This window comes from Opisthocomus hoazin, chromosome 6 (genome assembly GCF_030867145.1).
Source record: "Opisthocomus hoazin isolate bOpiHoa1 chromosome 6, bOpiHoa1.hap1, whole genome shotgun sequence".
Classification (NCBI taxonomy): domain Eukaryota; kingdom Metazoa; phylum Chordata; class Aves; order Opisthocomiformes; family Opisthocomidae; genus Opisthocomus; species Opisthocomus hoazin.
The window spans coordinates 70,901,829-70,928,579 of record NC_134419.1 but is presented as its reverse complement, the minus strand read 5'-3'; the positions used below and the strand labels follow the sequence as shown (position 1 = coordinate 70,928,579).

The window sequence follows — 26,751 nt, the reverse complement described above, 5'->3', positions numbered from 1 at the left end:
CCCCAGCGTACGGGGCGATGCTGGGAGCTGGCACTGGGCTGCTGGGGCCCGGTGCTGCGGCCGTGGCAGCTGAGAGCCACGAGTGCCGGGGCAGAGAGCGCAGAAATAGCAATACATGGGCAGGGGGAAGAAAAGGAAGATGCAGATTCCAGCTCAAGGCTCCTACAGGATTTGTGATGGGTTTAGAGGAGGAGAAGATTGTTGTTGGGGTGTGATTGCTTTGTTTTTGTTTAGCAAAAAGCATAGGCAAGAAACATAATTGGTAATAAAACACAACTCTGTACTGGCAAGCTATACGTGTCTGATTTGACTGTCAACTCTTAACAAGAAAGGGCAGATTGTGTTATAACAGTATCGGGGATGAAAAATATGAGGATTTGAGTGAATCCACCAAGAGCTGTGCACTAATGTTGTGGGAAACTGGAGCCACCTTGAAAGCAGAACTGCCAGGAGTAAGGAAAGGGCTTTGCTGTATAGCCCAGAGAAAAGCACAACCCTAAACCCATCCTGTTGGGAAGGTGTGCATCCAGAGAAGGACAAGCAAAATGCGACAGTGGAGCTGTGGATGCAGTGATGAAAACCTCTCAGAAGTACCTGGCTACCCTCCACAGTTCCTCTGTAATCCCTTTGCATGGCTGCTGACAAAGGTCTGAAAATGGTTAGTGCTGAGCACATACATCTGTCGTGCTGGGTAACGCTGGATCATCCTTTCCTGATGCTCCTGTTGTCCTGTCCGTATCCCTCTGTTATCCCGTGTGAAGGTTGGAGCAGAAGGACTGCGGGACCAGGAGCGTTGGGTTTTGCTTGTGCAGAACCAGCACAAATTGTTCCTGATCCTTGGCTGGGTCTTCTAGGCACTGCTATCAGAAAGAAAACTTTAAAGGTTTCATGTAGTATAAGGACAATTTTAATCCAAGATAAGTACTGACGTACGAAAATTTAAGGGGAAGAGAAATTGCGCTGGCCTTTGCGAACAAGCGAGGAAAGAATTGCAAAATGAGTGCTCTGCAGTTTGCATTCGCAGAGGCGAGCACAAGGTGCACGAAGGGGGAAGCGGAGCGTGCACCTCGCGAGTGTACATGTCGGCAAGGATGCCCTAGCTCCAGTGCCAAGAAAAGCAAACCCGCAGCCAAGAAAAACACCATTAAAATGATGCAATGACATAATCTCAGCGCTGCTAGTGGAATCCAAATTACACGCAGAACAATCGAGAAGGAAAACACCGACAGCGTTCGCTTGTGTAACGGGGACGCGGATCTCAGGACTTGCACGCAAAAGGAGGACACCAAAGCAGACACCAGCAGACACCAGTAAAACCGGTGCTGGGACAGGGGGGCCTGGCAGGGCAGATGTGGCTGCAGCTGCCTTCCCTCTCGCTGCGCTGCAACACAGCTCCCGAGCGAGGGAGGGACTCGGCCCTGCCAAAAGCATCAGCCAGGCGAATGAGCTGAAGTAAGGGAATGCACTTCACCAGGGGCTTTGAGATCTCTGGTGGAGAGAGGCCCTACCTGTAAGATAAGCACGGGTGGCCGCGCTGCGGGTGGGGACAGGTGCAGGTTACGGTCTCTAGACTTCTGCACCATGCCTTTTATGGGCTGTGAAAATGCTGTGGTGCCAGCACTACTCGCACGAGCAATGCAGTCAGGTTACAGAACTAGGCGTGAGAAAACACAAATGTAGATCCACACAAGAATATAAAACCCTGGCTCAGACCCAACACTGTGTTTTGCTAAAAAGCAGTGAACAAAAATGTCTTGATCGGGGAGTAAAAGGCACTTCATGCCCCCAAAGCCCTTTATTAATGGGACGAGCTTCTGGGGCGCCTACTGATGAGCAGCATTTATTATTCATGCTCCACAGCTTCATTTTAGACTTTAATATAAGCAACATGATGCAACCCCTGATAAGCGGGAGAGGGGAAATGCATGCACAACACAAGATGTTCCCATCAAAATCTCGGTTCCTCTTCATGCAAAGAGGACCTACCAGACACAGTGTTTCTAGGGCTCAAACAGCCCATTCCACGAGCACCCCCTCAAACTGGGAAGGAGAGATGGACTGGTGGTTTTAAACACAGCCCTCGGTTTACCACGGTGACCGCCAGCCTCACCCCTGGAGCAGGGAGGTGGGATGCAGCTGCTGGCTCCTTGGAAGCCGTTGGTGGTGGACCCCAGGCTGGACCCGCAGCGCTGCCCTGGCCCCACGTGCAGGCAGCTGTGCCGCAGGGAGGCTCTCGGCCAAGACCTTTCAGTGAGAGCCTCCAGGCGGGCTCAAACCCACGGAGAAGTCACTTCACACCCTGCCCTGTCCTCCTCTTCCCCTCCTAAATGCCTCTGCCTGCAGCTTTGGGACCTGCGGGTGAGAAGGGAGAAGTAGCACCCAGAGCCGTCAGCACAAGGACAAAAGATTAATTTTAATGTCCCGGCTTCGAGCAAGCTTGGCCGTTCGCTTCAGGAAGTCTTCATCATTTATGCAAAGGAGGAAGCAGATGGAAATCGCAGAATTAATTTGATCTGAAGAGGTTGTGTTCTGGAAAAACACATGTGTCAGGCCCCATTACTCAAGATCTCAGGCGCGGGGACAGCATAAGCCACGCGTGGCCTGCAAGCATGAGCACACTGGATGCTCATCAGTGGCATCAGCTGCGCCGCACCGTTCCTCACGCTGAAGGCCTAGGTCAGCGTTGCACGGGGCTGCGGCACACTGGTGGCGGGCAGGGAGCCATCCCTTCCCCGCAGCCGGACCCTGAGAGGTGGCTGAGATCAGAAACAACCCTGGGGAAAGGGAGAAGAGCAGGGTCTGGAAGGGCAGTTTGGGGCCGCTCCAGGGATGGAGATCCCACGAAGGAGCCAAGTCCCACTGGAGATGCAAGTCTCCTCTCCTCAATGCCCCGCAGACCACACGTGTGAGCTCGGCAGCTCGCGCTGCGCTCAGCGTCACGGGTAGCAACGCGAGCGCCGCTTCTCACTTCTTTCCATTGCACAGTGAGAGCAAAACCACGAGGTGACAGCTATGGTGACAACTACCCGGCACGTAGCCGGGGCTCTGCAGCACGCTGAGCTTTGTGCAGAAGATGGCAGATGTTGCAGCAGGCTGTGCTGCGCTCCCCTCGCTTTACGATCGCTCTTAGAAACACTGAGTTAAAGAATCGTTTATTTTGAGCTCCGTTCCCCACGCTGCAGACACTGACCCTGGTGGCTTTTTGAAGGGGATGTGCCCCGTCCTCTTGGCTAAACTTCCTTGTGGATCCTTGCAGCTGGAAATCCGCCTGCTCTTATAGCTCACATTTAGGATGTTTGAGAGGGCAAATGCAATGCAGCAGAGACACCGTCGAGAGCTGCATCTTATCTACCATGGCCAACAGGCTCCTCGCTCGAGGCTGCCACCAAGCTGGCAGCTGAAGCCGCTCTCGATATGCATTCACTCCTCCTGTAGATGATGTTGATGGCTTGGTAGAGCAAGAGTTCGTCTGAACTTTCCCAGAAGTAGGATGCTATGCTTTGCTGTGTGACAAGCAGACACAGGACCTCTCCGTGATGCCTTGGTGTCATCTCCACGCACTCTGCCCCAGCCATGCTGCAGTGCAAACCTGGGGCAGGGTTTGACTTTTGTTCTCAAAGCAGAGGAACCCAGAAGCAGCAGCTTTTGGGAAATCAGAGCCAAGAGACTGGTCTAAAGTGGGGTCCAGACACTTGTCCCACCATGGTTTCAATGATACTGAGAAGACAGGCCAGTGACCAAGTACCAGACTAGGTCAGGGAAGGACATTTGATTTCCCCTTGCAAAATGAGAAAATGCTGCAGACCACAAAGCCTTGCAGACTGCGGCTGGGCTGAATGCAGAAGCGTTCCTCCTGGCCCTTGGTCTGGCACTGTGCCCGAGCAGTGCCACGCTTCTACACAGACTCTCAGCTCAGCTCCAAGGCCAAATACTCCGTTGCACATGCAGTGGAGCCACAAACTCCAGAACAAACGTCGACACGATGCTCATGTTTACCACCCTCGTGCTCCAAGTGAGTGTGAATAGACTGTGCGTTAATTCACACGATCGTGCTGATGGGCTTGTGACACGGTTTGGGTCACGGCCTGTTGGGCAGCCGTAACTCAGTCTTACTTTCTATCTCTCCCTGTCCTCGTGTGAGGAGCTGCCTTGGTCCATAGCTACCAACCCTCCAGCGAGAGGGGATGTTGCTCCCAGTCTGAGATACGTTCAGCAAGGGAAACGGGAAGATAATTCCTCAGTTTATCCACAAGACTTGTTTCCCTTGGCAATCTCGTGTGATCTGAAGTGCCACCTCTGCGCTGGTGTGGGCAGAGGAGGGAGAAACGGTGTCTTTCCCTGTCAGGTAGAAGAACATCCAGACCAGCACTGAGGCCACCCTTCCTCCTTCTCACCCCAGACTGTGGTCTCGCAAGCGTTCAGCGTATTGCACCTACCTAAGACTTGGTGATGGGGGCTCAGCAGGGTGCTGGCGAGAAGCTCGAGTGCCTGCTCCCATTTGCAGAGCACGGTGCAGGGTGCGCAGGGGCTCAGCGAGCACAGGCAGCCTCTCCAGCTGCTCCAACCTGAGCACCCACCTCTCAAAGCAGAAGCATTGTATAAAACGCAGTCTCTTACTTGAAGCAACCCCACAGGCACTCTCAGATGGTCGTCACCATAGTCTTGAAGCAGTTGAACAGTTATCAGAACAAGCGCATGATAAAACCCCTTTCCACCCGCATTCTCCCGGCACCACTTCTGGATCCCACGATTTCTTCCTTGTTTAAAATGATTCAGCAGTAGACTCTCAGATAGTCTCTGCCTGGGTAAAAATAGTTGCTTGCCTCATATGGCTTTAGCATGGTACTGTCAACTGTAAAATGTTCCACCTTCCAAAAAAGTAGAGTGAAAAATGAAAGTGAGCTTTCACACTTCATTACTCTCCGCAGTTAGACCTCCAGAGCTCATTCCAAACCCATCAAAGGAGGAGAGGCGAGCTGGGAGGGCGGGCAAGCAAGATGCTGGTGTCACTGCCGGGTGCCCTGCGGGTTCTTGTGAAGCTTCGCCCCTACACAAAAGCAACCAGGCTGATGGGTCACTCATTTCCCAAAATAAAACACTAGCTTATTTTCAAGAAACATTTATTTGTTGGATTTCTGGAATGTAAGAAGAGCTTAGTCATTGCAGCTGGATGTCTCCTGATGTCAGTTAGGGGAACACGCTCCAGCAGGAAACCAGTATAGCCCAGTTAGCTGAGCCACATTCCACAGCCAACCCACAACAACGGGGCAAAAGAGCAGGAGAGCCCGTCAGCCCTCTCAGCTCCCGTGCTCTGTAGGCTTGTGGATCAGCAATGGGCTTGCACAGTGTGACCGGTTGTCCTGAACTGCATGTGTTTTGGGGAAAAAGGGGTCATTTGACTGCAGTAGAGGACAAATGGTGCAGATGGGTTATTTCACTTGGCTCTGTGTTGCTTGAAGCTCGAATGCGTTTGCATTCAGGCCCAGCTGCTGGCGAGCGTGCGGTGGGACCCCTCTGCCACGGGGGTGTTGCAGGGTGGTGGCAGTGAGGCACAGCAGAGCGATCAACGGAAAGTGCTTCAGGTCCAGCCCACCAGCAGCGAGACCGCGCTTCTGCAGTGCCCGCAGCCAGCTCCTGATGCTCCTGCCTGAGCAGGGGAGCACGGCACGGGGGGAAAGGCTGAGCTACGGTTTGCCCCACGGCCCTAGGCCAGAGGAAAGAGCCACATGCAGTCAGCAGCTGAAGTGTCCATCGTGGCTTCTCCCATTTACTGAGCAGCAAACAGCCTTGGTGCTGCTCACCTGCTCCCAGCACGGAAGAACTTCAGAGAAGCCAGGGGAGAGGCAGAAGTATCCGCTGCTCTTCGCTGCACACTTCGCTGCATCAGAAGCTGGCTTTAGAGGACGTATGACAAATTCCTAGTTAATACCCATATTAATTCATTTTTTCCTCTAAGAATTGCATTTGCTGTGCATGCCAAGCCATCCTCTGCTCATTTCCTGAAGGTGATGTGCTAAATCCCGCTCCCTGGGCCATGGCAATCGGCTATCGCTGGAATACGATCAAGCCGCAGATGGCAGCTGTGGGAACCGCAGGGACTCTGCATTGCTGAGCACCACTGTCAAATCCTGGCCAGCATCTCTGGGGCAGGGCTGGACCACAGAGTCAGACCTCCCACAAAGACCTAACCGATCCAAGTGCCTGCCCGTGGGGTGCTCTCAGCACCCATCTCTGCCCCCGGGCATCACTCTCTGGGGCTCCTCCTGTATTTATGAGGTCCTGAAGCCTACCTGTTGCACACCTCATCACCTCACATTGACATCTCCATTGTAAGCATTTGCTCTGGGTCACTCTTGACAAGATGTGGGATGAGTCTTGAAATCAGTTGCTCCTACAGAGAAACGAGTGCTTTGAAGGAGTGCAGAAAGGGTTGAAGATTTCCAGCTTTGGATGCCTCCTTGTGTGCCAGACACCAGCAAATGGCTGTGTTTATGGGAAGGGACATTTTTCACAGGCCAACAATTTTAATGCGCCCCAGGCCTCAGGCAATTTTTCTTTCCATTTACAATATTATGCATTTTATATGATAAAGTTTGAAGTGCGGCTTTTGTGCATGAATGATACAGTTTCCATAATACTTTTTCATATGCAGAGACATTTTGTTTTGATCTCATGGGGCATGAGTCAACTCCTATTTGAGGCCACTGGAGCCCTTCCAGTGACCTTCCTGCGTCCTGGCTAACTGGGCAGCCGAAGCCTGATGTGTTCTAGGTGTGAGCTAGCATGACCGAGGCTCGGGGCAGCTCAGCAGAGCAGGTCCATCAAAAAGAAGCCGAGATCAGGAAACTACACCTGCAGCATTCAGTGTGCTTGGTGAAGAAACAAAGTCTCTGCCCCAGAAACGCATGTGGTGCAGCACCACAAGCCCCCCCTGGACAAGCTGACAGCAGTGGGCATTCAGCCCTGCATGATCCCCAGAGTTTGCCCATCCAAAGCAGGTGCCAAGCTCCTGAATCTCCAGGCTGCAGGAGTCAGGGTGAGCTACCGGAGTCATTTGGCCAAGCTCCTTGAGTGGGATGAACATGACCCTGGGTTGCCTGGATTACACAGACAGGGTCCTGAGCCCTCACAAAAGCCGCAGCCCGGCAGACCTGATTTGGCTGTCTGGGAGTGCTGCCTGCAGGAAGGTGCACGATTGCGCGGCAGAGCTGGGTTCATGCTCTAGCACCGCTTCCCACGAAGGCCCCTAAGCATGCATGGGTGCTTCCCGTGGAGACCCCCAAGATCTCCCATGCAAGTGCGGGATCCCATGCAAATTCAGGCATGTGTCCATCCAGTACGCATGAATTTTATTGCCCTTTCTCAAGGACTGTTGGAAAAGTCATTTCTTTTTTTGGCAGGAGCAAGTTTCGATGGGGAAATGTCAGGTTCCCCTTTCCAGCAAAACCCTGGCAGCTCGCCTCGGCTCAGAAAGGTGCCCCTGTTCTGCCAGGACAGCTAGGTAGAGAGCGCACCCAGACTCCGGAAAACACGTCAGACCCCAAACGAGTGATAAGCAGGTCAGGCCCACAAAGCTACTCACTGAGCATCCTCACTGTGTACATGGCTCGCTCACATCTCAGCAGCTCTGTCTGCCAGTGATGAAGAGCTAGCGGGAGGTGTTTGTGCCACGATGCTCGGCACACAGCATTTCTGCCCTTGCCCAGGAAGCGGTTGGTGCCATCAGTAACTGGCGTGGTGGAGAGGTTCAGAGCAGGGAGTCAATGAGAAAGGTCCAGCAGGTGGTAGCCTCTGCCTGGCTCTGCTTCCAGCTCTGGCAGGGACCTGGGACTGTTCTGCAGGACCACGGCCGCAGCCCGTGTCTGCATGGGCAGCTCCTCCACCACCGGCATGCTGAAGAAATGGCACATGATTTGGAAACCAAGCAAAATATTTTGTGTTTACGAAACAACTCCAAAGAGTTTTAAAAAGGGACTAGCGGTGTTTACACACAAGCTGGACGGATGCTAAGCAAGGTGCATGCTCTGTTGTGTCAACTCCTGCACCTGCATAAGATTTAAAAAATTCCCACAAAAGGAGGGAGCCAAACAACGAAGTCTCATCCACCCCATCTCGACGCTCTCACTAGAGCCACGCCGAACATTTTTGCTAACAGAGCTGCAGGATTGTGTGGAAAATCTGCTCTCCAAAGAGCCTCTGTTCACCTCTGAGGTTAAGGCTGGAGCTGCGAGGGGCCCGGTGCCGGGGCAGTCTGTGGGTGCAGAGCCCTGCTCCCGGGGCTGATCGAGTGCTCCCCGGGAAGGGGGGAGACCTTGGAGGGCGTCCAAGCCTCGCAGCTCTGCAGCCCGCTGCCGGCGCAGCGCGGGAGGGGGACAGCAGCCGCGCAGCTGACGCCGCCTCCTTCCCCTCTCGGGCAACGCAGAGACGTGGCCAAAGAAGAATGAAGTTCAAGCACATTTTCATGTGTTTTCCCAAACTACCAGAATCACCAAATGTGCTTTTCACTGTGTGTTTTGGTTGTCTGTGCCAGAAAGTTTCTGGACCCCTGCTTAGCAACACGGGTCCTCGTCTCTCTTGTACCACTTGCAGAAGGTCCTGCCTGGACCGTGTTTGCTTGCAGGATGACACCAGGATTCAGTCCATAAAAGGTTATTGACCTGGGAAGAGAGAGTTTCTAGAATTTAAGGGCTGGGCAACTTCTTGGAAACTGCCTTATCAGCACGGCTACAAGCTGGAGCCTTAACAGCCCTTCCCGAGCTGCACGCCTCTGGTTCCTGCTCCTGCAGTGTGGTATTCGTCTCTGTACACATACGCTTATTTTTGCAGTTTGTTACTTAAAACAGCTTTGGGCCAAGATTGCCACAAAACCTTGCAGCCAAGCTCGAGTGCTTTGCTGTTACTGAAGTTAGGTGTCAGCCAAGTCCCGAAGCGAACCGGTGCAGGGAGCACAGAGGTCTGTGCATAGACACGGCGCAAAGGCTGGTGGCACGGACCTCGCCTGTCCTCCTTCGCTGGTGGAGAAGGGGACTGCTGGGGGCAGGGGGGGGTGTCAGGGGCTGCTGTCAGCAGAAGCAGAAGGTGGTAAAACAGGAACAGAGAGGCACTGACGCTGCGTGGCGAGGAGCGTCACCAGGGCACGCGCTGGTCTCCGAGAGCGGTGGAGGAGGACTGAGAGGGAACGGATGAGCACAGCACTCTGGGGAGTTAAGACAAAGCCTGACGATACATTAAAGTCTGCTGGAGGCGTGAGCCGGCGCTCACACAGGGCCAGACTCGCTCTGCAGCTTCAGAGCCAGGAGGGGCTGGTTCAGTTCACCCCGGGGAGGGTCTGCCCTGCCTCAAGCCTTCCTTGCCAGAGCAGATCTGTCAGCCCAGCCAGCGCTGCCGCCCCTCGTCCTCTCTGAGCTCCTCCACCAGCGCCTTGGCCCAGCCCGGGCTCTGGGGCGATGTCGCTAGCTGCTGCACGGCCGGGCAGTCTCCATCCCACCCACAGTGGGGGGGGCTGGGGGAGGCATCTTTCTGGGAGAGCCGTAGACATCATGGGCTTTGCATCGGAGGCCCAGCCCTGGTCCCCGAGGGGTGCGGTGCAGATCTGGGTGAGGATGTTGGGCAGGAGCCGGCCAGCAAAGCCCTTCAGACCCGACGGCTCGCCGCTCGCTGGCTGCCCTCGCCAGGGCAGGCTGCTCAGCAAAGCGGGCGTCTGCCTTGGAAACAAATGTCCACAGAGCCATGGACGCACAGCACCAGCAACTTCACCTCCTGAACCACTGCTATGATAATCCTGTTTGCTCGGTCTTAGTGGCTGAAATGAACCATAACCGAGAAAAACAGCAGGATTATCCTCCAGCACCTGTTCCCACTGAACAGATTGCCATAGCTGGCCGCGCTGGGTGACGTCCTCTAGGTATCACCATGAAAGCAGCCTGAGTGACATGGCAACCCACCAGAAGAAGACCTCCCTCCCCTTCTGCATGTCTCTTTCACAGGTATTTTCAGCACAGCAGCTGGAGGCTCCTCGCAGACGGACGCCGGTCCGTGTGGATACAAATCTCAGCGCTTGCACGTCTCCAGCACAGTGACGTGCTCTCCAAATAGCATCATCTCTTGTTTGGCTGTCTGACGGGGAGGAGGCATGAGAAATATGGGCTGCAAGCTGTGGGGCTCAGAAGGCAGCAGCTCGAAAGCACTTTAAAGCAAGTTGTTTTTCCTGCTTATCATTCCTTGCACTTTTGTTGTTCAAGCACAGGACCTGACCCACTCACCACACAACGTAAAAGGGCTCTGTTGTGCTGCATTTGCGTCCACAATACAATGGCAGCTGATGTAAGAGCTATTTTACTGCACAATGAAAATGTGTGATTGCAGAAAAAGAGATTTTCCTCAGAGTGGTTTACGCGGGTAAGCAGGAAAACCAGAGAAGGTCCAGAGAAATTTTGGAGGGACTCAGCTCATTAATGGATGGTTAGCCCAGGCAATGGGAATGCAACTCTCCTGTAGATGAAGGACTTCTCTTTAACCTCACCTTCCAGACATAAAATCTGTCCCACTGTGCCCTCTTGGCATCCTTTTGGGGTCACCTTGAATATCGAGGTTAGCTCAATTGCCATGAAGTTGCCACCAGGCTTTGCAGCAGTGCCCCAAGGGCTGGTTCTGCCACCGGTCTCAAAGCCTGAAAAGGAGCCTTTGGAAGAGAGGAGGGGTACTCCGGAGGGGAGCAGGTGGCCACCATCTTCACACCTGGGGGAACGATTTAAGTGGGGCAATCTGAGTGTAAAAGAAGTCCCATGTGCCGCTGGAAGCAGTGGTGCCACACAGGCCTGGGAGCTCAGGCTGTGACCAAGGACCTTTGCTCCCATTGTGCCAGCACCAGATCAAGCGTCCTGAACCCCTTCAAGGCAGGGGATCTCCCAATGGTGGGAACTTCTAGTGCCCCATGGAGCTGTAAGGAAGGCATTAAGTCCTCTAATGGTGCAGAGGGGTGCTGCGACTGCCCCAAGGCATCTGTGACTAACGCCTCTTTCCATCACTCTTCTCAAGAGCATCCTCCCATCCCTTAAGAAGAGGCCTTGGTGAACAAATTACTGCAGTCATGGATGTTTTTTCCTATAATGGAATGCAACATTGAACTAAACACTGGAACATGGAGACAAACAAAGCAAAAAATTCAAGGGAATAATCCTTAGCTTGTAATGATTTTTGCAAAACATCGCTGAAATTAGGTTTCACTGGAACAAAAATGTATTTATCATATCTGTCAACACTGCAAAATTATGTTTAAATTAAAACTTTATTTTAAACCCTGAAAATGACCCAGCAGTGATATGATATTTATAAATAGCTTATCATACACCACAGTATAAAAAAATACATTCATTCTCTTACTATTGAGTCAAATTCAGTGTTATTATGGGAATTAATTTTACCCTTCTGACTATCAAAACAGAGAAAAAAATTAAAACAAGAGGAAGAAGAGCAACAGCACCCCATGGGTCAGACTATCCCGTTGAAAGGGCCACAGGAAAATGGTCCCCACTGGAAAAGGCCACCCTGATGCCAAAGCTTGTCTAGATCTGGGCCAAGACCAGGCGGTACTAAGCAGCAAAGACCTCTGATCCACACCGCTGTGCCCAGGACTTCAGCCTCTGACCTGCTTACAAACTGTTCTCAAGCCCTGAGCCAGCCAGGCTCCCGTTTTAATTCGGTTGTGCTGCAGATGGGTGGCTCTTTCCAAAGTTTTCACCTTATTGTTTTTGGCCATGGCTTTGACAGGATGGCAGAACTGCAGACGACTTCTTGTGCCAGCTCAGCTTCAAAGCAAGAAATGTCCTGTGGCCCTGATACCAAGCACTGCAAAGGCTCTTCTGACGAGGCTGAATAACACATCATATAAACCAGGCACAAGACTAAATATGCAGCTGTTTTACCCAGCCAGGAACCTCCGCGGGGCTGCTGATGCTGGTGCCCACCCTGCGCGCTCACCGTGCTCCTTGTGCATCTCAGTCCCTCCCGTGCCATGCTCACCTACCAAGGGGTAGAGCCCACCTGGGATTTTAGGGGTGCTGACTGAGATCTCAAGCAGCCCAGCTTCATTGGTGAGGGTGCTTCTGCCAGAGGGAACCAGTGCCTGTCAGGTGGCAAGGGCTGCCATCCCCTCCTCCCCTACCCAACAGCCAGGATTTAGGGGACCTCTTACAAAACCGCCTTTTTACCAGGCAGTGGATCAGAAATGTTCTCTTTAGATATTTCAGTCTTTGAACCTCGACTAGAGGAGGCTGCATTCCTATATCTGGGCTTCATTATTGTCCCATAAAAAAAGACAAATGTTCTGCGTTCTTGGAGCCAAGCAGAGTTGGTGTGCTCTGCTCTGGTTGTGGCTGTGGCCATAGCCCAGATGGCTACATACATGGGAGACGGAGATGGGGCCATCCCTGAAGTGGCAGGCGGCCAAAGAGGTGACCGTGGATAATGCTGCGAAGCTGCCCGGAGAGGGGAGATGGAAAGCCGGCCGGCAGACCTGAGCCCTGCGTGGCGGGAGGCTCCGAGCGGCAGCGGCTGGGAGCCGAGCGGTGACATGGGGAGATAAGGCTCGTGATGGATGGACCTCAGAAGGTTTGAAGGTTTTTGTTCTGTTTGGATAAGCAGCCAAATATTCACACAGATAAGCTTCAGAAATGCATCTGATCTGAAGCCCTTTGTGCCTTAAAAAGCAGGGCTGGAAATAGCACAAGAGAATTCTTCGGTGGCTCCTGGGCTTTCCTTCACCAGCACCAGGCTGTCCAGACCCACCCTTGCAAGCAAACTGACAGTCAGGACAGCTCTAACAGCCAGACCCCTCCTGAACCTCAGGCATTCAACTGCACCTACGCACCAACCCTGCTCACAGCCTGAGGGACGGGGAGATGCTCCTACGCTTGGTCACTCTCTGCACTTCGGGATCTTGGTCCACGAGGCTGCTATGGGTGGTTCAAAACATTGTTAAGGAAAGCCCTCACATGCTGTGTATGTCTCACCACATCCGCTGGCGCCGGGTTTATGTAACGCTGCCTGGCGCCTCGTCACCAGCAGAGCTATACCCGCACCGAGCGGCTCCTCGCCTGCAAAGATCTGCAACAGCCTACCGATGGACGGCTGCCGGTGGCACGACCAGACTGTGGCACAGACGGTCTCTTGGCAGACTCCAGCCCACCTCGTGGACCACACTCGCACCTAGATGAGGGCTGCAGGCAGCAACGAAGATGGCCACCAAGTGTCCTGCAACTTTAAATGGCGGTGCTTGAGGGGAGTGCTTTTGGAGAGTGCATCATTTCCTTGGAAATAAACCACAACGTTGTACTTCGCTCCAGCGAGTTTCCTTGTACCTTAAGTTGTTTAAACAGTTTCTCATTATGTGTTTCCCATTCGGACAAAAAACAGACCAGAAAGCCTGAGACACCAAGGCTGGTAGGAAAACGGAAATCCTGCTCCGACCATCCGAGCGGGCAGAGAGCAGCTCCCCGGCCCTGGGCAGGCACTGGTGGACCCAGCGAAGCTTTGGGGCAGGAAGGGGCAGGCGAGACCAGCAGTGGCTTTTGGCTCTGAGGAAAGTCTTCAGGTGACTAGAACACCATTCGAGCTCGCCTTCGACCTAACGCAGCTCCCGGTCAGCCATGCGGGTCTCTGTCTGAGCATCCCCCTGCTTTGGGACGCCATAGGTAGGACCCAGGTCCAAACCCCGAGGGCAGAGCAGCAGAGGGCTTTCAGCAAGCCAAGGGAGTCCACCCCATCTGGGGTCAACTCCTCGCTTCCCCTTCCCCTGTGCCCCTCCCCAGGCTTCCCGACTTGCTATTTATATCTTTGCCCTAATGGGTCCTCCCGTCGTCCCCTCAGCTTTAACCTCTTCCTTGCCAAGTGGTGCTTGGAGTTTACACGAGAAAGTTGTTTATGTTGAACAGCTTTGTAACCGTTTCCTCCTACACCACCTCCCTTCCTTCCCCAGTAAAAAGCTCGACGGCGCGCTCGGCAAAGCCTGTAAACAAAGGAGGAGTTTGGAGGCCCAACCAGTTTTTGGTGAATCCAGTGAGGAAATAATGTCTCTCTTGGAGGACATTAAAGCCTCAGCTCATAATAGTAGGAAACCAGTGTCCACCCTGAGTAAGGAATTGCCCACTCGCTGCTACCTAGCATAAAATACAGATGTCCACGCAGGAGGCCACAAGCCATTGCTGGACGTAGCGGGTTAACCTCCGGGTTTTCCTCACCAGTCAGGATGGTGCTGACGGTAGCAGACCGATGTGCTTGCTAAGCTCCAGATACGTGAGGTTGTGACAAGTGAGAAGGGAAAGGAGAGCACAAAAAAGGCAGAAGTGTTTTGAACTCACCTAGACTGATGAACAGAAGCAGAAGGCAACGCAAATCCATTAGACTGACTGTTCCCTGCAGAGGAAAAACAGGCACACAAAATCCAATTCATTATTCTTTTTCTTTTTTAATGCTAAATAAGTCATTGAACTCTACTACTTGATCTATCCATTTTCTTTAGTAGTAAGGCTGCAGGAAATCTTTCCCTTCTCAAAGGGGTTTCAAGTTTCTCGCTGGTATCATGTAAAAAATACTTGGAATGTATGAGTAAAAAATAACTGCATTTCAAAGGGAGCTTGAGCCATGCAGATAATGATAATTTTCTCTTCTGAAGTGCAGAACCAGAGAGTGGAGGGCCCGGGAGCTCAGAGCGCCATTGTTCTTCTTCCAGGCGTTATCTGGAGACAGGCCCTGCGATAGACTCCGCTGAGGCCACCAAACGGACTATCTGCTCAGAGTGCTAATGGCACGCATTTGACAACATCAACTGCTTAATTTATGAGGTGCCTCGTCATGTAAAGGCAAAGAAATCTGTACCGTGCAAAAGCCCAGGCACGTCCGGTGCAATTAAAAAACACCTGATCGAAGCCCAGCCTGCTCTACTGCACAACTTTCTTGACTACGGCTCCGTAGAAATGTTCCATCTCCCCAAAAGGCACCTTAGCAGATTTTGTACAGTGATGGCAGCATTATATTATGAGACATATACTCATGGAAGCAATCCAGCACTGAAATTATTCCAGCCTTTTTATCACTGCATTCCTTGCTCCCACACGAGCAAAGTGCGCAGGGATAAAAGCAGTCGGACATCACCCACCAGGAGACGCGCACGATGGGGATTGCTCACAGGTCACTAACAGCTCCGTGGCGCCTGTCGGCGTTGGGATCCACACACAGACACCGGGCAAACAGAGCTGCTCTTCCCGGGGCATTATTTTGCCAATGCCCAAGGCTCGTTGCCACGTCACCCTCTTGCAGCGGGGGACAGCTTAGTGCTGTCACCCAGTCCCCGAGTTGCTTTTTCAGCTCCCCTGGTCCAGATCTCTGCCAAAAGTTGAGGAGTCAGTCCCATCCTCTTCGCTGTGGCATAGTTACACAGCGGGTAATCAGACTTAAACCATGTTTTTCTTCTATCGCACCAATATTGGTACAAAACTAAATTTTTTTTCACTTTTCATATGCAAGGAGGGTGGGAAGGTTTAGGCGGCGAGTCCCACTTTTCCAGTGCAGGTCAGGCAAAATGACAGGCCGGAGGGTGCCGGTGGGGTCTCAGCGTCCGCAGCATCACGGCCAGATGGGAGGTTTGTGGTCACAGCGATGGGTCCAGACTGGGGCCGCTACCAAAACACGATCTCAGCCCCATCGCTCTGCGCATTCCCGCTCCCCTCGTGCCATTACGCTTGTGTGTGCAACTTGCGTGGATCAGCTGAAACGAACTTTTTTCTGAAAGAGCTGGTGCTCAGTCGGACGAGCCCACTGCCCACGCGGCTGCGAGGCAGCAGAGCCAGTCCGGGCAGCGGGACGTGCAGCGGGGGGTTGAGGGCTGACCCCAACAGCATTCGCCCCGTTGCCAGCTAGCTGGGAACCACCTGGCACTGAAACAGGAACGAAACATCTCCCGTGGGTGCACTCGAGGTCGTTTAGAGCAGTGTTACAGTACCTGTTGTCACTGGCTATTACTGCACCGAACATTACACAAAAGCTCCCAAAAGCCCGAGTATTTGAGGCGAGCTGAGCTGTGAGCAGATCGGATGCTCCTGTGCCAGGAGCCGGGGTTTCAGGCGCAGCCTGTGTGCACTGGTGTTGTGGCTGTCCGAGTCCGGTGATGGGAGCCTGCAGGGGTACCAGCGATGCCTCAGCTGGGAGAAACAGGTCCCCCCATCGCCCCTCCTGTCCCCACCCCCCACCTCCACCGCCGAGCTGCAGCGAGGGTACCTGCCTGCCAGCCAACGCGTCCCACACCGCGCTTCTTCGCATCCCAAGGATGCTAACTGAGATCTTATTTGATGGCTCCCAAGCGAGCATTTAGGGGAAGAGCAGACGAACAGACCATCCCTCGCCAAAGGCTGGATGCAGCTGCTGAACGACGGGTGCTTCGTGGGACGCCTCCCAGTTCACCTGCCCCAGCCCAGGGGGAAGCTCTCCTCCCTCTGCAGCACGACGGCGAGCCCGGGGGGACGCAGGCTGGCAGGCTCCTCCATGCCCAGCACACCTCCAAGCCCCCCCAGCGCTGAGGCGGGCGAGGGGGGGCACGTTACACCCCCATATGTGAGCGGAGGGAGGGCGGTGGGGAGCACCGAGAGCTGGCCCCAGGGGTGGCCGGGGTGGACAGCCCTTGTCCACCAGCGCGGCTTGCGCAGGGTGCTGGCAGCATCCGTAACTCTCATTGAACCGGTCGGAGAGTACCAGGGAAACTCTAACCCTGAACGTTGCTCTCCCTTCCCTGCTAGGAAACCCTGCCAGGGGCTTGTCTCAATCCCTTCTTCTTAACAACCACTCTTCAAATTTTGGCCACGAAGCACCGTTTAAATTTTACCACCTGGCAAATCTTTCGTCACGAGGTTTTGTGCTGCCCCTGCAATTTCTCCTTACAGTGGCAGGGTACTCTGCGGTCCCACTTTGTGGGAGGGCAGGGGACAGGCTCTGAGGCGCTCGCCTGGCCCTGCAGAGTGACTTGTTGGTAGCTGAAAGATTTACACACCTAGCAGCAGCTGAGATTTCGAGCTCTTTAGTGGCTCTGACTGCCTCCGTGGTGTATACACTTAAATCTGCCTTTCAAAGTATTGTGCCAAGGAGCTTAAGACCAATCATCAAAATAATTTGGGTAGAAAGAAATCTAAATGTCATGGCTTTGAGAGAGACACTGGGCCAGGCACGCAAAGGTGCCTCACTGCCTCGAGACACACAGTGGTGGCCAATGGCTGGAGCACTGAACTCGTAACAAATCCTCATTTAATCTCATTGAGGACAACCGGATTCGGTGCGTTACACAGGATCAGAAGGGAAAGGCACACATTACGTCTGAGATGGGCTGCCAACCATGGCAATGGCAAAAGTCTGGGGATGCTTCTGTTTTCTCCTTCAGATTGTGGACCTGGAGGTCAGGACTCATTTCCTATTTGTCTGGTATTTTTGCACTTTGGTGCAGCCGGTATGAATAACTCTGAGCATCAGTCCTGGAAGGAATGGGTATGACCGAACCCAGACACTGCCCAGCTTCTTGTACCATTTGTGTCCGGATGCCGGCTGCTGCCAGGGCACAGCCGAAAAGCCCGTGCTGCTGGGTGCTACGGCCGAGCAAGCGAACGCCGCCACGACAAACCTGGGAGCCGAGCGGGCGGGAAGGCAAAATGGCAGCCTGCGAAGCGAACGTGCGTGCCAAGCTGCCAGGTCTTGTGAACCAGGAAGCCGACTGCCCGTTTACATAACGAACCCGAACGCTCCTCCGTTTCCAGCTCAGCAGGCCCGATTCTGTCGCTGGCGTCTGCAGGACGGTGCGATGACTCAGGCGCGCGGCGCGGCCGGCAGCTTGCAGCAGCACGCCCGGCACAGCCGAGGCAGCGCGGGCGCACCCGGCACCCCGCCGCAGCACCCCGCAGCACCCCGCAGCATCCCCCCTGGGCTGCCGCTGGCCACCACGCAAGGGGATGACGGCTCCGGGCTGGGGAAACCTCCAGGTCCTGCAAAACGTGGCGTAAGCTGGAGCCCCTCGGAGGGGAAGGGGGAGGCACGTTTCCCAGGAGCTATGGGTGGCCAGGGAGCTGTGCAGCTTTACGTCGGCTGAGGGCTGCTCAGGTGTGCTTTAGCCGTCTGCTGTTATCCCAGAAGAGGAAGGGAAGCGTCTGGGGATGTCTGGGGCATGTTTCAGCTGCCACGTCCTTGGTGGCACAGTCCTATACGGAAAGAGTCTTACCTCTCCTTACCTCTCCTTACCTCTTCTTAACCTGCATTTCTACAGTGCATCTGCCTGGTACATCCCTACCCAAACCACTCAGACTTTACCAGTCAACACCTATAGCATGGCCAAATATGCCCCAGTTTTTGCTGCTTACGATGACAATCCTGGATTTTCTCGCCAGCATCACCTTTTATATCCTTTTCCCATGTCGGTCACCTTTTCGAGCACAGTTTGGCAGCCTGAAGTTACTGAACTGGACGAGTAAATCCCCTGCTGTTACCACGGCTGCTCCTCGCAGCCGGGCAGGCGTACAACCACCTCAAACAGAAAGCATCTCGATTTCTGCTGCGAGACGATTATCACAACTGTTGTTGATCTTACATTATACGCGACTGTTTATATAAAGAGAAAGACTCCTTACTTCCTCCCGGGGCCGTGGGGAACTTGGCAGGCTCTGAAAGCGAGTCAGTGGCGCGTAGGGTAACGCTCCTCCTCGGCGAGAGTGCGCTTAGGGCTACTGCAGGAGAGCACATCAGTGCTTTCGACAGGATCAAACAGAGAGTTCCAGCTGAACAAAGAATTTTTAGGATGAAACGTTAAGAAGGTGTGTACGTCTCTGCGAATTTGCTTCATTTCACTCGTTGATGTGGCGGCAACAGAGCTATTTTTAGGTATAATCCTTCAAACGGAACATGACTTCTCCTGATTAGTACAAAGCTGGCTGCTAGTCAAAGGATAATTATTTCCCAACACATCACCTAACACACACCAGCAAACAAAATACTCATTACTTGAGCCATCCAACGTTAACTGTTGTTTTGCAGTTAACATTTTATTGACAGCTTTGCAAAGGACTAATTGCTTCAGCTTCATTAGCAGAGGTCATCTACTCCTGGTAACAGTACTTCTGTGGAGATACTCTCTCACGTAAGATTAGATTATCAGGTCAAATTCTGCTCCCAGTGGCAAGGATGCCTGACCGCATTTGGCCTCGAGAAAGCCTGCCCTTTCAGTTCATAGCTGCACCACTTCCAGCCCCGCAGCTGATATATTACATAAAGGAAGCGAGTGCACTCCACCGGATGCGAAATTACAATAAATTAGGAAAGCGCGCAGCACAAGGAAGGTTTGCAAAATAGCCACTTAAAAGTTATTAATAAAACCTCGACTTCAGATACGGTTTAAGGGGATGGGGGCGGGGGGGAAGCTGATAAAGAAGTTGTCCTTATACTTGAACACATGTGCACACCCAAACGGGAAAGCAGCGTGTGCAGAAGACCCGGTGCGTGCTGTACCACAAACACCCGGCTGGTGCTGTCAAACGCTGCGTGTGCCGTGGGCGCAGCTCAGGTCCCAGGTCTAAGCCACAGTTTTTGTACACAGTTTCATTCATTCCTGAGTTCGTGCTTGGAGCTACCGCCAGCTGATGCTGAGGGCCGCGGTCTCCAAGTGCAGTGATTTTGCAGGAGGGCTTTGTGCAGCTCTTTCCGGTGGGGAGGGCCTTCTGCCGGCACCTCGACAGCCCACCGTCTGTCTGGAACTTCCCTACCTTCCCTGAACACAGGGAAAACAGAAGCCAGGCTTTCCACCCGATATATTCCCATTTTAGCATGTGGAGAGATGCAGCCTGCTTTTCAGAAGTGCTGAGCAAACACTGCTTCGCGTGCAGCCGGCGCCTTTGAGAACCAGGCGTCTTGCATATGGAAGTCTCCGGCACCCTCACCAAATAATTTTGGTCCCGGCAGACTCAGGACGTTTTCTCCGAGCGTATTTCTCTTTCACCTGTGTCTCCCCTTCCCGCTGGCCTGCGGCTCCTTGCCGTTACGTTCCTGCCCACGTACGTGTGCGGCCGCATGCCTACCACCTATACTTTCCGACTTGCAGCTCCAATTGCTAATCCACGTCTGGTTATCGTCAGAAAAAAATATTCATCGTGAGTGTTTGACTCACTGCCTCCAGAGTATTTCAGCTGCCCCGTAGCACTTTGCAGAGTATCCTCCTCCTGCACGGAGAACAGCCTGTTCTGAGTGTGAGCCACGGCAGACTGCTCGCCAGCAGCCTCCCCTTCCTCGCACACGTGTGTGCCATATGTCCCGCTCTGTCCGCACCGTTACTGTGCCACCGACTCTTTTACACCGTTCAAGATGGGCTGGCATCCACCACCCACGCTGCCGGGTGGATTATCTTAGCTGTCTACGAAGGGACTCAACGTGCCAGCCACCAGACTCCTCCAGCAGGCCCTTGGCTGGCCAGAACTCAACGGCAGACCAAGCCCGACCGCTTCGCTCACACAGCTGGCCCTGCGGAGGCCAACACGCAAAACTCCTCCTACCTTTCACGTTCTTCACGCCATTGCGCTCATCCAGCGGAAGCACGACCCGGCGTAGCTACTCGGCAGGAGAAGCCAAGCAAGTTCTGGCCATGAATTTCCCACCTAAGGATGCTGTTGAGCCACAACTTTCATCACTTTTTAAAGTCTAAGGGCACGAGCATTTGGATGGTTAAAATCATGCGAACTGATTTATGAGACAGAGACCCAAGCCCATCAGAGCGTCCCACCAGCACAATGTCCATGCAGTAGGTGGGCACCGCTCATCCCCAGGACACAGCACCCTGCTGAGGATGGGGCTCCACAGCCCCCTCAGCTCCCAGCCGGCTGCTGGGGCCAGGTCCTGCCCTGCCCTGCCCTGCCCTGCCTAGCAGGCATGGGCCACGTCCTGCCCTGGCTCGCTGCGATCCCCAGCACAGGAGGAGGAGGAAGAGAAGGAGAGGGAGGAAGAGGGCAGCATTGCCACCCGGTTCCGTCCCGACCCTGACGTGCGCAGCCAACACCTCGCTGCAGTCACTGGTGTCGCAGTCCCGGTCCTGTTGTCTTTGCTGGAACCACAGACAAAACCACATTAAAAAAAATAATCATATGGTGGCAGGGCATACTTCACTTCGCACCTGATCCGATGTCACCCCGGCATTTTACGGAGCCCATTTGACTATTATCAAGTGAGACATCATTAACTGCAGCTCACATCGAACCCCAGCAACATCAATGGAAAAGTATTATTTACTTCCCTGGTGCCTCTATTTTGCCCTTGCATAAAGAGCATAACTTTTTTTTTTTCATGAAAATATATCATTAAAAATTGCAAAAGACAAATTCCTTCAGTTTTAAAACAAAAAAAAATGAAGAAGTGGTTTCCAAAACAAACCGTTGGCCACCACCCTAAAGAACTCACTCTGGGAAGTGTTCTTCCTGGGAGGTGATTTCTAATTTGACTATACTTCTGAGTTTAATAAAGCTAAAAATGGCTTCACTTCTATTCCACGCTGCCTCTTTGTCGCCCTATCTGCCATGTATTCACTGCAGTAATAAAAAACTTTATGAAACCACAAGGACACAGCGCACCTCCCCAAAGAAATAAAGGATGACAATGTTTTGGAGCAAGGACCCAAACCTGCAGCCCTTCTGGTCACAGTACCCCCTCACATGGATCAGCCCGAAAGCCAACACTCAGTTCTCGTAACCTGGCCCCTAAGCGGCGTGTGGCTGCACCGTAAGCCACGCTGCACATGACCGCCAGCCTCACGGTCTACAAACCGGGCAGTTTTATTTCACCCAGTGACAGCGGAAGAGGTTTCCCCCGATTTCAGCAGTGTTTTACTCTGCCCCAGAGTCCGACCCTGCTCCAGCAACGTCTCAGACGTTCCCTCAGAGGTTAATCCCTTTTTTACAGTAAGAGGGAACCAAAGCCTGGACTCCTCCGACCAACTCCCCGGCTGCCATCTCCCCTCGCAGCGCTCAAGCCTCCTCCGTCTGCTTTTTGGGCAGGGGTCTGCCCCGACCCTGTCCCGCCAAGCACGCACCGCCCGCCTTGCTCGGGCAGGATCGGGCCCACCGTCGGCACGAGGTGGACTTACTCGTGGGGTGGCGAGCATCCCGTACGGAGATTTCTTTCTGCTCGAGGCCATTTTCAGCTTTCAAACTAAGCATCCTCTGTAATCTCGGGTATTCTGGTGTCCTGACTCCCAGACGCGTACTCCTGACAACAACAAAACAACAAACCAGAATATATTCCAGAAAGGAATCGTTACAGAAAACGAGTGCATTCATTATCAGACTGGAAACACCTTGTCTTTAGCCATGAATTTTAAGGGAAGTCAGCAGACGTCGGTGCGACAGGAACACAACCTTATTGGGTTTCGAACACGTTTTTTACACCGCCGTGTCAGGAAAAGCCATCAGATAGAGCTGTGTTGGTAATCTGAGCCATCTTTGGACAAAAACAAATGCTGTTCTTCCCATTATAGGCAGGTATTGTTTCAAAACCTACAGAGACACGCTTGCTTGTGCTGCAACGGTATTTATTGCACATAGACCAATTACTTACACAGTAGTAAATTGCACCAGAGTATAAATATGTTATCAAACATACACAGAGAGGAAAATGGAAACGACACACAAGTGCTAAAATAACAGCAGATTCACGTGGGCACTTGGAAATAAAAATAATAAAGTCCCTTAAGATATTTTAATTTATAATATGGATATATTTACAGTACCTTCATAAAATAATATAAAAAAAGTCACTCTCTCAACAAAACTCCAACAGACCAGACGAAACCAGAAATCAGGTTCAGGGTCAGTGTTACTCAAACCCCTGTTTTTTAATTTGCGTGTGTGTACGTGTGTGCAAGTAACATCTTCAAATAACTTTACAACTCTTAACACTGTGCAAAAAAACGGCTTTGTCGCCGTTTTTTTAAATTGTGCAGTAAATTTCTGTTGTTGCCAGGATTCCCTCCCCCCCCGCGTTCATCTTGTAATTACAATGAACAAGCTGCAGAAGGCTCCTCGACTCTCCCCCCCCCTCCCTTTTCATAAAATACTATTAGTGGTATGTAAATATGCTGTTTAATATAAACACGGTCCGTTCGTTCCCCTGTACAATATGCACAGTTTGAGGTAGAAGTTTCCCAGCCCGACTGCTATTGTCTGCCCGAAGGAGATAAGCACAACTCACCGCTTGCTGGTGCCGAGGGAGACAGCACACCAGCGTGGGCTGCGGGTTTTACCCCTTCCAAAATACACCTGTGCTCCTCGTTACTCAATATTTTCCTCCGTCGCTACTCGGCGGAGGAGGGGAGTGCAGCTACTCCCAGCTTACACCTCCTCCTGCCTGGGGGTCTGTGCTCTCCGCCTGGAGCACCTGCAGCACGGACCCCGCGCCTCCCCCAAAAACCGCCCGTGCTGCGGGCGAGCGGGCAAAACCCGGGGTGTCCGACAGCCCCGGCGAGGCGGGGGACGGCGGGGACCCCCGGCAGCAGCCAGCACCTCCACGCTCAGGTCCAACCACCCGTGTCCCACCCGTGGGATCACTCACCCCAGCAAAGGGCGCTGACGCAGCCCCTTCCCAACGCGCTCCCCCCCCAGACACGAGCTTGGCTGGCTTTGCGACGGGCTGCTCGTTCTCCGGGCGCTCCGGTCAGCGGGTTCCCCGCTCGCTGTCGTCGTACGTCCCACGCCAGCTCACCTGCTTCCATTCCTAAGTAAACACCCGCTCGCTCCCGGCTAAGGCGGGCACCGGGTTTGCTTGGCGTGAGCCTTACCGGGGCTTTCTCCACGTCTCCCTGCCTGCCTCTCTCCCTGCCCCGGCTCCGACGCGGCCCCCCACATGTCCCCCCCCCCTATACCTTGGACTCCGAATCGGACGTTTTGCTATTTCTCTCCTCCAGGCTGGACTCGCTGCCGCCGCGCATGCCCCCGTTGCAGTCGGACCAGGTCCCTGCCAGGCTGCGCTCGGGGGAGCCCACGGTGCTGACGAAGCCCCCTGGCAGGGGGGCCAGCTCCCCGCCGCCGGCGTGCAGCCGCCGGTCGGCTCTCCGAGGGCAGCAGAGCAGCCTCTTGAAGGCCTTTCGGAAGTCGGGGCTGCGGCAGTAGATGATGGGGTTGAAAGCGGAGTTGGCGTAGCCCAGCCAGTTGAAGAAAACGAAGAGCCAGTCCGGCACCAGGTCCCTGTTGAAGACGTTGACGATGTTCACCAGGAAGAAAGGGAGCCAGCAGAGGGTGAACACCCCCATGATGATGCCCAGAGTCTTGAGGGCTTTCTGCTCCTTCATGGCCATGATGCGGGAGGTCTTCCGCTTGCTGGCTCGGCCGTTGCCGAGGATGGGCTGGTGGTGAGGGGGCGGGGGTGGCTGCGGCTGCTCGTGGCTGCCATAGAACCGGCCCTCGCACCTATCGATCTTCCTGATCTGCTCCTTGGCCTCTCTGTACACCCGGAGGTACACGAAGATCATGATGACGAGGGGGATGTAGAAGGAAATGATGGAGGAGGCGATGGCGTAAGCCCTGTTGGTGACGAAGTCGCAGCAGCCCGGGTCCTGGTAGCACTCCAGTGCCTGGGGGTCCTCATCCCGCCACCAGTGCATCATGATGGGCAAGAAGGAGACCAGGGCGGAGATGGCCCAGACGGTGCAGATGATGCCCTTGGCCCGACCCCTGGTCATGAGGCTCTGGTAGCGGAAAGGCGAGGTGATGGCCAGGTAGCGGTCGATGGCGATGACGCACAAGGTCTCGATGCTGGCCGTCACGCAGAGCACGTCCACCGAGGTCCAGCACTCGCAGAGGAAGGATCCCCAGAGCCAGGTTCCCCTCACCACCAGCGTGGCCCCGAAGGGCACCACCAGCAGCCCCATCACCAGGTCGGCGCAGGCCAGCGAGGTGATGAAGAGGTTGGTGAGGGTCTGCAGCCGCTGCGTCCGCCCGATGGCCGCGATCACCAGCGCGTTCCCCGCCACGATCAGCAGCACCACCAGGGCCATCAGCAGGCTCATGCCCACCGCCCACTGCTGCGACACCTCCTCGCCGGCCAGCTGCCCGCTCCCGGCCCCGCCGCCGGAGCGGTTCTGGGGGCCGCAGTCGGGCGGCACCCACCCATCGCCCATCGCTCCGCCAAGCCGCGGGCACCCACCCGGCTCCGGCTCCGGCTCCTCCGCCGCCGCCGCCCCGGGCCGCCGCATGGCTCCGCGCCGCGCCGCCGGCCCGCCCCGCCCCGCCTCGCCGCCCGCCGCCAATCGGCGCCGCGGGGGCGGGGCCGAGGGGACGCCACGCCCTCCCCGCGGCAGCCGCCGCGGACGGATATCCCACCCCCACCCCCAGCCCCGGGACGCCCACGATGGTGGGCGTCCCGGGGGGGGGAGGGGGGCGTCCGTCCGCGGCGGCTGCTCCGGAGCTGGAAGATTATTCTGGTCTGGGAGGAACGCCAGGAAAACGCTGAATGAAAAGCAGAAGGGTTGTGGCTGGGCAACGTTCACAGAGTCACAGAATGGTGGGGGTTGGAAGGGACCTCTGTGGATCACCCAGTCCAACCCCCCTGCCGAAGCAGGGTCACCCAGAGCAGGCTGCACAGGACCGCGTCCAGGCGGGTCTTAGAATCATAGAATCATAGAATGGTTTGGGTTGGAAGGGACCTTAAACATCATCTGGTTCCAACCCCCCTGCCATGGGCAGGGACATCTTCCACCAGACCAGGTTGCTCAGAGCTCCATCCAACCCAGCCTTGAACACTGCCAGGGAGGGGGCAGTCACAGCTTCTCTGGGCGACCTGTTCCAGTGTTTCCTTCCTAATATCTAATCTAAATCCGCCCACTTTTAGTTTAAAGCCGTTCCCCGTTGTCCTATCACTACACACCCTTGTGAACAGTCCCTCTCCATCCTTCCTGTCAGCCTCCTTCAGGTACTGGAAGTCATGAACATCTCCAGAGAAGGAGACTCCACAACCTCCCTGGGCAGCCTGTTCCAGTGCTCCGTCACCCTCAGAGGGAAGAAGTTCTTCCGCATGTTCAGATGGAACTTCCTGTGCCTCAGTTTGTGCCCATTGCCCCTTGTCCTGTCGCTGGGCACCACTGAAAAGTGTTTGGCCCCATCCTCCTGACACCCACCCTTGAGATATTTATAAGCGTTTCTAAGGTCCCCTCTCAGCCTTCTCTTCCTCAGGCTGAACAAGCCCAGCTCCCTCAGCCTCGCAGGAGAGATGCTCCAGTCCCCTCACCATCCTCGTCGCCCTCCACTGGATTCTCTCCAGTAGCTCCTCATCTTTCTTGAACTGGGGAGCCCAGAACTGGACAGAGTACTCCAGATGGGGCCTCACTAGGTCAGAGTAGAGGGGAAAGAGAACCTCCCTCGACCTGCTGGCCACACTCCTCCTAATGCACCCCAGAATGCCATTGGCCTCCTTGGCAGCCAGAGCGCACTGCTGGCTCATGGTCAACTTGTGTCTGTAATTCTGATTTTAAAAAATAATAGTCTGAAACTGGATTAGGACAGTGGAGCTTTGGGATGGAAAGATTTTCTTTTGTTTTCTACGTCTAGCTGGAGCACTTAAAGTCAGTACGAGCCGTGCGTTGCGTCACCACACCAAAGCCTTCACAGCTGAGGCGCTCAGATGGACTTTGTGAATGTGAATAGTCCATTTCAGCGCAAAATCAGCCAGATTCAAGTCTGATAAAATCTTAAACACTTT

At 54.2% G+C, this 26,751-nt stretch overlaps 1 protein-coding gene across 8 annotated transcripts; it reads right to left on the bottom strand.

Annotated features, from left to right (window-relative positions):
• Positions 1–759: 759 nt before the first annotated feature.
• On the bottom strand, positions 760–25,233 carry ADRB1 (adrenoceptor beta 1). 8 transcript variants are annotated; one of them, XR_012764301.1, is made up of 5 exons: positions 23,921–25,233; positions 22,148–22,269; positions 18,657–21,112; positions 14,358–14,412; positions 8,353–13,675 (listed from the first exon to the last, which is right to left on the bottom strand). XR_012764301.1 is itself a non-coding variant. In XM_075423792.1 (2 exons), the coding sequence occupies exons 1-2, from the start codon at positions 25,172–25,174 to the stop codon at positions 22,213–22,215; spliced, it is 1,311 nt and encodes a 436-aa protein (XP_075279907.1). In that variant the 5' UTR covers positions 25,175–25,233; the 3' UTR covers positions 16,279–22,212. The 8 variants fall into 8 exon arrangements, 1 of the variants encoding a protein (XP_075279907.1); XR_012764302.1 differs by having other exon boundaries at positions 18,657–18,803; XR_012764298.1 differs by lacking the exon at positions 8,353–13,675 and adding an exon at positions 760–857 and having other exon boundaries at positions 18,657–22,269.
• Between the last annotated feature and the right edge of the window lie 1,518 nt (positions 25,234–26,751).